The sequence below is a fragment of the Antrostomus carolinensis genome, unplaced genomic scaffold, assembly GCF_000700745.2.
Source record: "Antrostomus carolinensis isolate BGI_N321 unplaced genomic scaffold, ASM70074v2 scaffold8236, whole genome shotgun sequence".
Classification (NCBI taxonomy): Eukaryota; Metazoa; Chordata; class Aves; order Caprimulgiformes; family Caprimulgidae; genus Antrostomus; species Antrostomus carolinensis.
The window spans coordinates 54525-69307 of NW_010319729.1; the positions used below are offsets into that span (position 1 = coordinate 54525).

The following is a 14783-nucleotide window of genomic DNA, read 5'->3' on the forward strand; positions in this document are numbered from 1 at the left end:
GGACTTCACAGAGACCCTGCTGTGGATACATAGCCTCATCTAACTGTGCAGCCCAAAACAAGGTCATTCCCCTGTACCCCGCAGCTCTGGTCAGGGCAAACAGGTGTTCCCTTGACTGGTGGTGACTGCTTTGTACCCGCACATGTATGGGACAGCACAGCCAGTAATGCCAATCAACCCTATGCTAGTGAACCCTGCTCATGCCTGCTACCCTCTTTTGTTGCATGTCTATCAGAAACTGCTGATTTTAATAGCATGGGGTCCAGACGAAGTTCTGCATCCGAAATAAACCATCCAAACTCTGCGCCAGGCTGGTTTGAGAAGCACACCTCTATTCCCCTGATCACTGGCCCTGCCCTCAGATCTGCCTGCCCTTCAGGGCACCACATTTCATCACTGGTTTCATCACAGCTAGCCAGCTTGTGTCCATAAGGTGAGGTCCTCAGGCACTGCAGGCCCTCAGCACAAAGTTGTGATAGTACAAGCACAACTGCAATAGACTCTCTGCGTGACCTGGATTGCAGATCACTTCCAAACACAACTGCCAGTCAGATGAGGTGCCCTGCACAGCCCTGCTCCAACAGGGCCAGAAGAGATGCTTTGAAGACACTATGAAGAGCCATCTGAGACCATCCAATAGTCCTACTGTCTCTGTGTGACACAGCTAAGTGGGGAGTAACAACAAAACAAAGAGACATCATCAAGAAACCCCATGCTGTCAAGAAAAGCCTTATCTTTTGTGGTGCTGACAACAAAGGCATGGGAAGCCCAGAGACTCTTCATCAAAAGCAACCCAGCCTGAACCTGCCAGGAGAGGTGCTATGCCCTCACCATGTGAGTTGTGGGGAAGGCCATTCATCTCCACAGCAAAATCAAGTGAGGTCCCAGCTAGGTGGCTACAGTTTGGGATATCCTCCCCATCTGTGGGTGTGGAGCAAGGGCAGCACCTGTGCAGCACTGAGAGGGCCTGTTTGCAAGGAGGCAGCTGTGCTCAACTTGCAGCCCGTGGCACTGTATCAGGCGTGTGTGTGCTTTGCAATACAGAAACCATCCAAACTGGCTCTGCAACAGCGTGACAACAGCAGGCACACGTGTGCAGGAGTCAGCATCAGTGTCCTTTCCCAACACTGTGTATGCCCCGTGAAACTGCTGGCCACAGCATCTGCTGTCAATTGCTCCTGACGCTCTGCACGAGAAAGCCTCACATGGCTCCTTATTCTTCATCCCAGGCACAAGGTACACTTGTTGGAGATGCCACAGGCAGCAGAGATGGAGATTTTTCCAGATGCCCTGGAATTAGTGTAGCAACTGTGCCACCTTGTGCCAGCAACATTTACAAATACATTTTAATCTCCTGTCTCTTAGATTTTAAATCCATGATGTTCTTGCTCTGCTTTTTGTCTAACGAGGCCAACCAGGGCTCTGCATCTCCTCCTCAGCATGGTCCTTTGCTTCCTCTGGTAAAGAGGGTCCATCCAAGGGTGTACCCTCCCCTCTGGTGGGGAAAGCGGCTGGCCTGCAGGCTCTCTGAACTGAACTCCTTTAAGGGCTATTTGGATTTTTTCAAGTAAGTGCTTTTATTCAGCCAGATGCAAAGTGGCCTATACAGAAAAAAAAAAAAAAAAAAATCCAGGACTTACAAAAACCAACCCAATCCTGACTCTGTATCCTGAAGCTCAGTGGTTTAGAAAAGGATGCAGGGCTCACACAGAGCAGAAACTTCAGCATGCTGCTCCAGGCTGCTGAGCACATAAGCAGGAGAGAGCCAAAGGCAGGTGATTTTCCTCCTGTACCTGCTGAGATGGAGGTGAGAGACCCAAGGACAGGAAGGGGTGTGCACGGAGAGGAGACCCCCCGAGTGACACTTTGCAGTCACAGACTCAAAGAACTTAATCTCCTTAAATTTTCAAGAAGAAACCCGAGTGTAATGTGGTTACAGTGAGAAAGTTCCTACACAGAAGCTGCAGCATGCTACACAGTTCTTTAATCTGATGGAGAAAAGTAGGAAAATAACCAGTGGCTATTAAGCTGAGGCCAGAAAACTTCTACCTAGAAGGTGTGTTCATATCTTTACCCTGGAGGGCAATTAACTGCTGAGACATACCCCCATGGGATATGGCAGGTTGGCCACTGCTTCTGATCAAGGGAAGTTGGACTTTGGTGAAACCTGAGGGCCTGTGCTCAGCACACAGTGAAACGTAATGTCCCTCATTGCATGCAGGCTGCAGGAGATGGTCTAACAGCACTGAACTGCAAATCCTCTTTGGAGTTACATTTTACAAATCCACGGATTCTATATGACATTGTCATGCTAATGCAAGCTGTATCTGTCCCAAATGTCCTGCAGAGCTGTGCATGGGAGCTCAGACTGGCGCTCAGACTGGAGCTGCTGTGCTGTGAGATAAGAGACAGGAAATATTTCAGCAAGGGAAAGCTGTGCGATGCACAGGCAACTGCCAGGTGTTCCCATCACCTGCAGCAGCACATGGGAAGAGAAATAAACCTGTGGGCACGCGTGTCTGTCCCTACTCCCTATCAGATACTTCTGTTTAAAGTTTGGCCCTCCCGGGGCACCCCAAAGCTGGTGAAGCCAATGGCAAGACTCATTCAGTGACAAAGGGGTCAGACACATATAGGACAAGGACAAAGATACATCTAGGCAAGGCACAACCATAAGCCAGGGTTTACTCTCACTATAATTCAGCTCTGCTGGAAGATTCTAGGTCTCACTGCTGATTAAGCAGGACCTCAGCAGAGCTCCACACTCTCTGCACAACAGGTTGTGATTGTTTGCCACATATTGAGGGGGTTTTCAGATGAAAAGACATAGAGAACCATTTTTAAAATAAAAGCAAAACAAGATACCTCACACCTTCCCTCTTCTCCCATGGGCTTTTCACCATGCCTCATAGGGACCCAAGTGCACCAAGGCAATGCCACTGGCAAGCAACAACAGAGGGAAGGACAGGGGTGCATACGGAAGGGGCCGAAGGGGCAGCCATGCATTACGCCCTTCTCTTGCCTTTCACTTTCCCCAAGGCCCTGGCAAAGGAGGAGAGGGGAGAACAGCAAAGGTGTGCTCAGAATGAAAAACAGATCAAGACAAGGAAACCCAATCAAAATAATACAGCCGCCGAGGCTCAAGCATTTCACAAAAGGAGGATCAGAAATAAGCTGGGATCTAAAGGCAGAGATGACACCAAAACAGGGTGAGAGCAAGAATACAGGAGTGCAGAGAATAAAAGTTGATCTATCTACAGGAACAGGAAAACAGGAGGGAGGGGAAGGAGGAGAAAGAGGGTTATATTTTCTGGATTTGGAGACTCAATTCTGATTTTTTTTTTCTTTTTTTCATTTTTTTCATAAAGGATCTCACACCTGATATTCCTCGTTCCATCCATTTCGGTTCACCAAGGGCAATGAAGAAATTCTCCTGCCTTTCGTATTCCTCCTCATCTACTATCTTAACCCTTACGGTCTTCCTGTAGGGACAACAAGAGAGACAACCGTGTACAGTGGGTCAGCTGGCTGGAGGCGAGGCGGCAGCAGTAGCAGTGGTGGTGCGGGCTCCAGGCACGCAGCCCCTTCCCCAGCGTTGGACACGGGGCATCCGTCACAGCTGCTCCTTGGTGAGCGGGAGAGTGTTAGGGAGAGGTGGGGCTGGCAAGGGGGTGAGGAGGGAGGGAAAGGAGAGAGGTCGGATCTTGCTGATGGTTAGTGAGAGGCAACTTCTGCAGTGCATTTTTTTCAGTGTCACATGGTAACAGAAAGGGTATCAGCTGCCTGGAAATCACCAGGGACCACCCTAGGGTACCCACTGCGTTTTCGCTGGAAGATCAATTGCTTCTGCAATAAATCTGCAGGGACTGTGGTGTGGGAGCTTGAGGAGCAGAGAGAGAGAGAAGGACACTCACAGACATGTTCCCCAGTGGGGTGAGGTGGGTCTCTACTGGGAGGCTACAGCTCTGTTAGCTGCGAAGGAGGCTGATATTTCTGATTTCCATTTTTAAAATGGCACATCTTATTGCTTTTTCACTTCAGTAACATCTGCCTCTGCAATGCACACAGCTGCTGTGAGCCCTCCGGAGAGGCAGAGCAGGGTGTCAGCCCCCCTGCCCTCACCTCCTTCTCCCAGACCAGGGGCTGCACAGCCTTTGCCATATCCTTCTCTGAAACTACAGGAGCTGCTTCTCTGCCTGTCTTTATCTAATATGGGTCTGACCAGAACACCCAGTAGGACAGGGGCTGGGCGATGATCTCCTGAGATGCTGGTCGTGTTTCTTGCCACCATCTTCTTGTTGACGCTACAGAATTTGCTTGTACCCTCCAGCAGGGATGGCAGAAGGTCCCTCAAACCACCAGAGAAATGGGGAAAAGCGGGGCTGTTTTCCATCCTTTCTCTCTGCTGCCCTCCCCACTTTGCCTGTCTGGGCCCCAGCATCACTCCCATCCCCACGGGTACCATGTGACACGGCATGTGCGCACAGCAGTGTTTAGGGCAGAGCGGTTGGAGACAGAGAGACATCAGAGGAAGAGGAGGAGAAGAGGAGGAAGGAGACAGAAGAGGAAAGAAGAACGTTAATGTTAGTCCGGAGGGCCAGTACTACACCTTTCTGTAAACTCATATCCACCATGCGGGGGCTCATCAGCTCAATGAAGAAATTCTTGTTTTTTTCATACTCCTCATCATCAATTACTTTGATGTGAACTGTTTTGCTGTGGATGGAAAAATAGTAAGTGTCAAAAAGGGGAGAAGGGAACAGAGAAGTAACAGTGGAGGAAAGTAGAGTTGAACGGGGACATAAGAGGGTCAAAGTTTTCTCACCCACTGAAGCTCAACATGGCTCTTGAGAAAGGCTAAAGCCCCATTCCTGCAAGGGACACTGGCCAATTTTCTGTTCAACCCAAAGGCATGATGGCAGGCCACACTGTGCAAAGCAAAGATAGGCAAAAATAGCTCTGATCCCCCAAACCAGCAAGGGGCTCAGGAGACGCCAGCACGATGGCTCACGGCTCAGCCTGTGGGCAATGAGGTCTGGTGCCCAGCATAGAAGCAGGCTTCCCTCACCCACAACCACACCCACACACACGCCCAAGCACACACAGCCGGCAGGCACCGTGCTGCGACGTGGAGACACCCGACAACCTACAGCTCTGACAGAATCCAAGTCAGAGGGAATCCTGGGTGATGCGGGCTCATCAGCTGGCGAAGGGACAGCTTCAACAGGCTGCTTGGAGAGGTGCTGGCTGCTGGAGCAGCCAAGCAGCACATCTGACCTCTCTCCTTAGGCAAATTTCCTATGGGTTCTTGGAGCATTTTGTAGGAAAAGAAGAGCTCGCTGCGCCATGGTTTCTTTCACGGCAAATACCTGCCTCATGCAGAGGGCACCATCCCTTGGCTTTTGCACACAAACAGAACACGAGAAACGAGTTGAAGTCTTTGCCAGCCTGCCGCCTCCTTCCAGCCGGGGCTGCACTGACTGTCAGGGGCTGAAAATGACCCCTGTGCTCCCTTCATTTTCCTGGTGGCTGCAAGGTTTCATGCAACCTCATGCCTCACTCCTGACAGGAGGGATTGGTGCTTTTCTGAGCTGATCTCACAGCCTCTTAAATGCAACATTGTCTGCAGCTGCACTGATAAGGACATACCATGACATGCTGGTATAAATGCATTGGTTCTAAAGCAGCACGTGCTTGCCATCTTGGGGCCCCAGGACTCCCAGTCAGCCCCAGCCCCAAGCTGGAGTGTGGAAAAATAGCCTCAAGCTTCAAATCTGTATGTGCCTCAGCCGGAAGCTCTTGGCATTAAATATAGCCAGTATTTTTGATCCCACGGTCCTTCAGAAAATGAGCAGTCCATCCCTGCATCCCGGGGACGCTGCTACTGCCAGCAGCCCCCTGAAAATCACCATCTCACAACAAAGAATAGAAGGGTTGGTTAATTGTCATCGCTGCAGCTTGCGTTCCTACTGATACCACTAATGACCACAAAATTATCAAGCCCTCCTCCAGTTTGACTCTCGAGTCATAACTGCCCCTGCACTCTGACTACAAAAATCCCATTCCCTGTGCTGGCTCTTGTTTTAGGCTTGTTCCCAAACGCCATCTTTCAAATGATGGCATATGGGACAGGGGGAAGAATCTGGACAAGCTCTGCTATATACATCACTGCAGGAATATGCAAGAAAAATCATCTCTAATTCTTCTTTCTAAGATAAATCAGCTTTATTTTTGCCAGTGTTTGTTCTACCCATATCCTGCACTAATGCCAGCAAACCTCATTTCCCTTCTCCAGACCCTTTCAATCTCCATTAATCCAGCCCAAAGAATGTAGGATTTTAAATTATATGTCTCTGGTGTAAATGTTGGTGCTTGGCTAAGACTTCATCACAATCATTTTGTTGCATTTTCTTTTTAAGAGGTTGACTGAATTTGGCTTTTGAATTAGATGTTGTCTGGGCCTCTGGTACTTTGCAAAGCTTGTTCAATTTGCTGAGTTAAATCTACAGCTGATTCATAGCTCTGATCTTTTCCTTGCTCACACACTACAAAAGAGAAGTTGGGATTTTCAAAAGCAACCAGTGCTTTCTTAATGTGGGTTGCTTTTAAAAATCCTGTTCATAATTAACATTGCTTATGGTTCTTCCATTCTAGGAGCTCCAAATTATGCAGTATTGCTTGTCTGTAAAAAATTGGAAAAAAATCCCACAGACCTTATTCCCCAGGGGCTAGCTTAGGTATCATGACAAAGTTATTCCAAGGCTTTATGCGATGAATATTATGCACTCACACCACCAAGTTATTTGCTTTCAAATGACAACTTTATTTTCCTTTCTTTCCTTTTTTTTCAGAGGTGGCTCTCTTGTCTCCATGAGTTGTGTGTGCACACACCAGAGTGGAGGAGAAATGCTCATTTAATGAGGACACGTGCCCGGCAGATAATCTCCCTGACTGTATGCTGTGTGTATGGAAAGCCTGATTTCACATGAGCCCCCTCATCTGTGCGATGAATACTCAGAGCTGCAGACTCAGGGAATAATGACTCATTGCATGTACATTTTGTTAAGTACAGAGAGCTCTATACAGCCTACTAAGTAGTCCCACAGTGGTGAGACTTCCATAGAGAAGTCTTTTCTTAATGTTTAACAAGAAAAAACATCAAGAAAGAAGAAAATGTGGTGGGCATCCATAGGGAGGATGCACGGTAAAATGCTGACTTTGCAAAGCAAGTCTCCTTGGGACAGGAAACAGAGAGCAAGCCCTCCGGACTCCTAGACCAGCTCAGCTTTACAGAAAACTGGACCATGACCACAGACTCAAGCATCAGGTGGCCTTTCAAAAAAGGGTGTCTGAATTTGGTGACTGATTCAGTAAATTGCTAGCTTCCTCCTTCGCTACAAGCCATAGGGAGAAAAGGACCTTTTACCTGGCTCTGAAACAACAGGTGAGGGGCAGAACTTCCACAGACCAAAGCTGCAGGTGCCCTGCATGGACACAGGCAGAACCTTGCACCCCTCGCCCAACCTGACTGAGTCCCAAAAGAGGAGGTGCCTGACCTCCCCAGCTTTGCTGAGAGGCAGTGAGTGCTCAGCAGGTCCACAGCACTGTGGAAGCCTTAGGGACCCAGCACAGGAGTCCAGAGGTGTGGGTTGTGCAGTGTGGGGACCTTGCTACCTTATGCAGTCAGTTGGTGTGGGATGGAGGGCATCAGACGAACCACAGCTGCTGCCCACTCTTGCTCCAGAGCCAGTGTGTTGCCAGACCTCCCCGTGCAAGGAGAAAAGGAGCATGGCAGAAGGTTGCAGGAACTGTGCAGTGACACCAAGAGGTGGGTGAGGGCTCACAGACCCAGTGCTAGATAATGGGGAGCGGTTAACCTTTTGCTGGGATTTTGCGGCAGAGGGAAGAGCAGCATCCCCACTCCTGGGTCAAGGATGCAAGGATGGAGCCATGAAGCTGGGCTTGCTCCTTTGCAGGGAAGTGCCCTTCTTTCAGCTGGCTGGCTGCTCTGGTGACTGTCACCATGGAAAGGTCAGTGCTGATGGAGGGTGGTTGTGGTGAATGGGGAGCGGTTAACCTTTTGCTGGGATTTTGCGGCAGAGGGAAGAGCAGCATCCCCACTCCTGGGTCAAGGATGCAAGGATGGAGCCATGAAGCTGGGCTTGCTCCTTTGCAGGGAAGTGCCCTTCTTTCAGCTGGCTGGCTGCTCTGGTGACTGTCACCATGGAAAGGTCAGTGCTGATGGAGGGTGGTTGTGGTGGCCCATCAGCAGCTTCCCTAGCCACTGCGAGCATCTCGCTCCTCTACAGGGCTATGAAACCAGCCGTAACTACAGCTGTGTCTCAGGCTGTCATAAATCATGTGGAGGCCAAAACACAGATTGCTCCCATGCAATCTCATCTCTCACCTGCAGCCACACTGAGAGCTACCCCCTCAGAAGGCATGGAAAGTGGAGGAGATGGATGGGGAGAAGGGCTGATGTGTAACACCTGGGGAAAAACATCATGTTAATACAAGAGATGTGACAGGAGGACACCAAGAGGCAGAGAGCATGTGGGAGCAGGAGCCTTGGGAACATTTTGCTGCAAGAACATCCTGACAAGCTTCTTGAAATTAATGGAGCCAGAGGCTCCCCCCACGAGAGGGGCTGGGGGGGGGGGAGGGGGCTGGCGGAGGAGCAGCCCTGAAAAGGCACTCTTACCGCGACAGGAAGTGAGGGATGTGAAGCCCACCTTGCTCACCTGAGCAGCTTTCATTCCCCAGCCTCTAGTCACTCTGCGTGGGGAAACAAGGACACTTTCCAGCCTTACCCTTTCTCTCCAACAGTTTCCTCATGGCCAAGATGCACCTCAGGCAACTCAAAAGCAGAGAACAACAGAGGCCATCCAAAAGCCACTCCTGGCAATCAACTGCCTTCGATAAATGCCACTGGGAGCTGGCAGCAAGGAGCCACTCTGCAAACCCCAAAGCCTCACTGCCAGCACCAAGCCATGGGCATAGTCCAATCTCAACCCCTGCGTGAGTAGGAATAGCTCTTTAATTCAGGCCTCGGTGGTGTTTTCAGCAGTCTGAGCAATGCTTTCGGTTTGGGCCATGATGCAGCAGGGCAAGCTGAGAGTCAGCATTCCCAGGGATCACCTGGCCATACAGAAGTCAGGAGATCTGCTCGCTTTCTTTTTCTCTGGGGTCATTGCAAGCTGCCACCAACAGCCCTCAGATGATGGCAGTCTGGGCTCTCCTTTCAACATTCACGCAGAAACAATCACTGGTTTTAAAAGTCAGAGATGGGAAAGCTCCTCTGGGGGAGCAACATTAAGTATGAGATTTCCCTGAGTAAGCAACAGAAGATGAAATGAATAGACATTGATCTTCTCCTAAAGGACTTTGTGCACAAGATGTTGCTAAATTCCTTGTCTGGGAAGTACAGAAGATAATCTATAAAATCATTTTATTTGACAACACGTCTGCTTCTAACACATAAGGCAACAACTGAATGGTTATTTGATTAATGTGTTAGAAAATACTGAGTTTCTCTCTGTGTGGAGACTCTCATTTGCAGGAATTATTGCCAAGGAGGTTAAGAGGATGTGTCTGCATGACTTTGGAATGTGAAATAAGGCTCAGCTCTAAAACTAGCGTAAGTCAGGAGATGTCACATAGCATATACCATTGAAACAGGCAGGGCTGTGCAAGGGTAGGATTTACAGTCCCTGGTGGGATGCTGTTAGCCAGGATGGAACACAGCTAGGACAGCAAGGTAAACATTCCTGAGACAGTGAGAAGTACTCTGAGATCTTTAGTAACTCATTAACGTGAATCATCAGTGCATACACCTTAGGTCAAGCCGTAGCATTCTTGACACACCTTGCTATACCCAAATCCTCATCTGATTTGCTGTGGGCACAGGTCCCTGCAGCATGAATTTCAAAGCACATGGTACCAGTCTGACTCTGCCCCAGAGCTCTGCACTAGGCTCGGTTTTCAACATTAAACTACAGATAGGACCTGTTCACTCTGCCAGAAGATCTCATCAAGAAGTCCTACTGCAGAAATGCTGACTAGGTAAGATGCCAACATTTGAGGCAAACCAGAGGGGATTAAATAAGGCTATGCATAGTGGGGAGCTGTCTTTGCTGTCACTGGGAGGTGGATATTTAACAGAGCAACATGACAGCACTGGCAGACAAGTTGAAGAAGCCAGCAAGAGAAGCCCTGATATGATGCACATGGTCATATGGAGTCACGCATCAAATAACCCAGGCTGTCACATAGCCCAGACAAAGATGGGAGGTGTTTGAGGAGAATCATTAGATCCCAAAGCAGATTCATTAAACTCAACAAGGAGATGATGAGTGATCTTAATTTCAACAGGAAATCATGGTAATTTAGGTCACCTGCATGGGTTGGTCCCAATAATCCATTGTATGACCATGGCAGACAGGTTGCACATTGGGTTTAAGCTCATGAAAGAAGATTTTTGGCTTCCACAGGGATTACGGAGGGAGGAACAAGTTTTGAAGCATCCAGCTGCAGCCACTGGTGATGGTCACAGTTTGTTCTAGCAGCCAGGTCAGAACTGAAGATGCCTCTAAAGTCAGAGCACACATTGGTACCAATTACCTAAGCAGATGTCAACAGGATAGATGAACTGTCAAGATAGAGTTTCAGGCAGATCATTGATGTGCAAGTTGCTGATGTATGAGTTACAGAAGAACTGGTGCTAGTACAGGAGCTGGAGACAAGCCATTGTGGGCCGATCTCCAGGAACTGGCTGTGTCATTCACGAGGACCTTGGAAGAGCAGCTGTGCAAAATCCATCCCACTCTGTGCAGCAAGCGCATGGGGAAGAGCTTGGACCACCTCACCACCAGACCAGTTGGCTGTAAAGTGTCACAGGCAAAATAGGATTTTTTCTCTTTTTGTCTTGAAGTTGGCCTATGGGATAACCAGATGATAACTACTTATCATCTTATCATTAAAATAGACTTCTCTGCAGTGCTAATCACTATGTACTATTCTACACATAGAATACCTATGATTTTTCTCCAGGCAAGCCTGAAGCCATCCAAGTAAGTCACTTGATACTTCTGTGCTTCAGTTTCTGTATCCATGCAGTGGCTGTGTTCCTTATTTCTCCCAGGTATTTGACAGGGATAGTCCCTACTTGCTTTGAACTCCTAACGTGGAAGATGTTACAGTGACACAGCTGTAAGGAGGGCGAGGGAAGAGAGCAGAGAGCTTTATATGGTGGCGGAAGCATCACCTATTTGCACAAGTATCAACTTACTCTGCTTCATCTGAATTTGTTCTCATTTGAAGGGAGCCGTGCATTTCCCTAGGGCACCTCCTCTTCCTTACTAAAGTTCCTTTATGCCATTAGGGAACCAAAAGACCTCAGAAAACAGGGCTGGAAGCAAATGCTAGCACTTTGCTATCACCCTGTCTCTGGGCAGGGCCAGTGCCAGTTCCTGGCAGAGAGGCGGTTGCCCAACTGGTTTTTGAAAGCTTCATGGTAGAGATGGTTTCTTTCCCCATATTTCAACTCTTTATGCCCAGAAAGTCCTTCCTAATGCCCACCCAGGCTGACAAGGTATAACTTGTTTGGGAGGGGAGGGAGAAGCATCTTCCAGTGCTGCCTCCCAGCACACGTAGCAAGGAGGGCTCTCTATACCCCTGCCGTCCCTCCCCAAACAGCCAGGGGCTGGGACCAACCCATCCAGGTGACCTTGAGTCCTTCTTCATGCCCCTAACCTTGCCACGCATGCAGTGCACAGGGCACCTCCGCTCCATCCCTGCTAGGGCCAGGGCCACAAACATCCATTTCCGCTACAGCAGGTCTCAGAGAGGGGGGAAACGTCTGCTGAAGACGACATTGGGCAAGAAGTGGCTGCACCCCAAGGCAGAGACCAGGACCTCAGTACGAAACCCTGCATGCCCAACCATGCCCACCTCCCGGGGAGTGCGTGGGACTCTGCTCAGGATCACCGTGAGCTTAGGGGCTCTGCCTGCCTGGCTGTTGGTCGGGCAGTTTGGTCATGTCTCATCAGGTCTTCATAAGGTACAAAGGAGGAAATACTGACACAGAAAGCAATTTCCCTTTGTGTATTCCCCATGTAAACTTGGCTACTTAGTAAACTGTCTCATGTTTCAATTAGCTACTACAGCATTTTCAATAGTTCTAACACATGAGAAGTAAAAGGGACACAACCAAGACTAAAGCCGTATTTTTTAAAGTCTTCACTTGTATCAGAAAACTTCAAAGTGCTACCAGTAAAAGATGTATAGGAATAGCTGGTAAAAAAATAAATTAAAAACCCAAATAATTGTCTAACTTATCCTTTCTCCATCTTGGATGGCAAAACTACGGGGGTCACTTTGTGCTTGTGGTCAGCTTCACTTTGTGTTTGTTTCCTGCTACAGCAGCCCAGCCCTCACTTCCCACTGCCACACATCCCTGCAAAGAGACATGAAATGCTGTCAACTTCACAGGACAGCATTTCACACCTGCTTTGTACCGGTGCAAACAACTGTACCAGTAATGAGAAATCAGAGCTGCAAAGTTGCAGGCAAGTGAGCCCATTAAGCACTCACATCTGGCAAAATAATCCTTAAGTACATGGTATGTTATTCAGAGCAATACAAGAGATGCGGTATATCCACATGTGTCAGCCACAGGAATCCACGCTAGAGCTAGTAAATGGCAAATGTCTCACACTCAACTTGGAAGCCCTGAAGAGCTGGAAAAGGCACAGTAGGGAAGCACAAAACAATGCTCAGGGATTTTCCTTAATGCAGTCAGCCCTGCCAGACAAGCAGGTTTCCAAGCATGTTTCGTTCAAACATGATAAAATGCTCTAATACAGAGTTCTTCAAAGAAAGACACCACAATTTGGTTTTAAGAATTTCTGCAAAGAAGGGAAAAAACCAGTTTGTTAAATCCCCTTTCTCTCAGCTGAGTCCATGCTGCTGATCAGCTGAGTTGAGATACTGAAGTTGGGTTGCACAAGCATAATAGCCCAGCTCCACAGATTTCTTTTTCTTCAGTTCAATAAAGCTATTTTTTATATTAAACATTTTCATGTTCAGCTATATGTTTAAGTTCCTCTTGAAAAAGAGAAATCTAGACTGATCTGTGCATCACTTTCCAGACTGTTGGCTCTGAATACCAAAGCTGCGTCTACAGATACAAGTGTGCTGTGGCCTGGCCTGCTGCTTTTCTTTAAAAAAAGAGACTCGATGCTTCGGGGCCAAGAGAGATCAGACAAAGTCGTAGCAGCCTGTGGAGCTATTTGTTGAGGTCTGTGCAATAAACACTTGTCTTGCACAAGTAATGATTCAACCTGTCAGCCCATGAAACTAGACGGTTCTGGTGGGTATCCGCCTGGTGTAGGTGAAAAGCAGTGCAGGTGCCCTGGGCATGGACATTTCTCTCCACCCTATCTTGTGCATGGTCCCAGAGGAACAGCTTCACTGAGAAGATGCTGTGGCCTTTTTCTCTCAGAAAGAAATTCTAAAAAGCCACAAGCCCACTCTGGTCACACAGTAGAGAATTTTAAAAAAGCAGAGAGTGAAGAAAGAAGGAAGGGAGAAAATGTATTCCTTACTAAAGGCCTTTGAATTTTCCTGCTTCCAACTTAGTCTAACACACCACCACAAAAGCCTATGATATCAAAACCCATCATGGATGTTGATGGCCAAATGAAGTACTGGAGATGCTTTTGTATGCTCTAGAGAATGGCTCTCTATTATGGCTCCAACTTAACAGGGTGCAGGAGTGGGAGCGCCTTGGACATGAGAAGGTAGGCTGGACTACCTCAAAGCCCCTTGAGATGTCCTGAGCAAACATGAAACTGGCATTCAGATGGAAGTGACCCCTGTCCCACCCAGCGCTCCTGAATCTCACCTGCAAGACATTTGCCACTGGCTGGTATCAGCAGCCCAGTGCTTCAAGCCCTTGCCCCTGGTTTTAGACTTTTTGCTGAAGGCATGGAGATTTGGAAGCTATATTTAGATGTCTTCTCTGTTCTCTAGCAAGAAGGTTGCCATGGAGATGCTGGCAAGGACAAGAAGATGGGGACAGAGGGGGAGAGGAAGTTGAGGAATTTGAAGTGCCAGATTCAGAACAACCCTCACCAGCCCAGGACAGCTTTATATTCCTCATAGGGCAAAAACTGCTGAAAGTTGTTATCTGAAATGAGCCCCTGGCACTGCCCAATGGCATGGCCCTGTCATGCATCACTCAATGCTGTGTCAGAGCAGGTTTGAAGACGCTCAGGCAGCTAGCCTTTGGGCACTGCTTTTTTGGGAAAACATGCCCCCATTGACCTGAGCTCACTGCCCTGGGGTGTGTGCTGAGCACCCATCCCGCTTATCACTCCTGTGAGTGCTGATAACTACCTGTACCCTCAGGTCATCTATCCCTGGACAGCCTGACAACCACCCATGACCTTCTCCCGACACACCTCTGGAGGGCTGTATGCCATCGGCTGCTGGCTGTAGCTGAGCTGAGCTCTATGCATTTCCTTTGATCTCTCTTCAAAATTCAGTTCTCTGAACTCCCAATGGATCTGCAAAATCTTCTGATGTGGGGTGCCCAAAACCAAACCTGCATTGCCACATTGCCTCCCAGAAGAGACATGCTACCACTAATGCCCAAGGCAGCCCTCTGGCAGCTCAAGTCAAGTCCAGCTGCTACTACTGTGCTGCTTCACAAACTCATATTGACCCTGTACTGTGGTTTCACCTTATGTCAGTTGCCTCTCAGCCTCCAGACACACACTGCT

General features: G+C 48.6%; 1 protein-coding gene across 1 annotated transcript in view; it reads right to left on the bottom strand.

The window, feature by feature from the left end:
• LOC104526023 (sodium/calcium exchanger 3-like) overlaps positions 1-4710 on the bottom strand; it is a 22640-nt gene extending 17930 nt beyond the window's left edge. Inside the window, exon 1 of the mRNA XM_010169350.2 lies at positions 4610-4710. Coding sequence (XP_010167652.2) covers positions 4610-4646 — 37 coding nt within the window. The 5' untranslated portion in view covers positions 4647-4710. The remainder of the gene's footprint in view (positions 1-4609) is intronic.
• Between the last annotated feature and the right edge of the window lie 10073 nt (positions 4711-14783).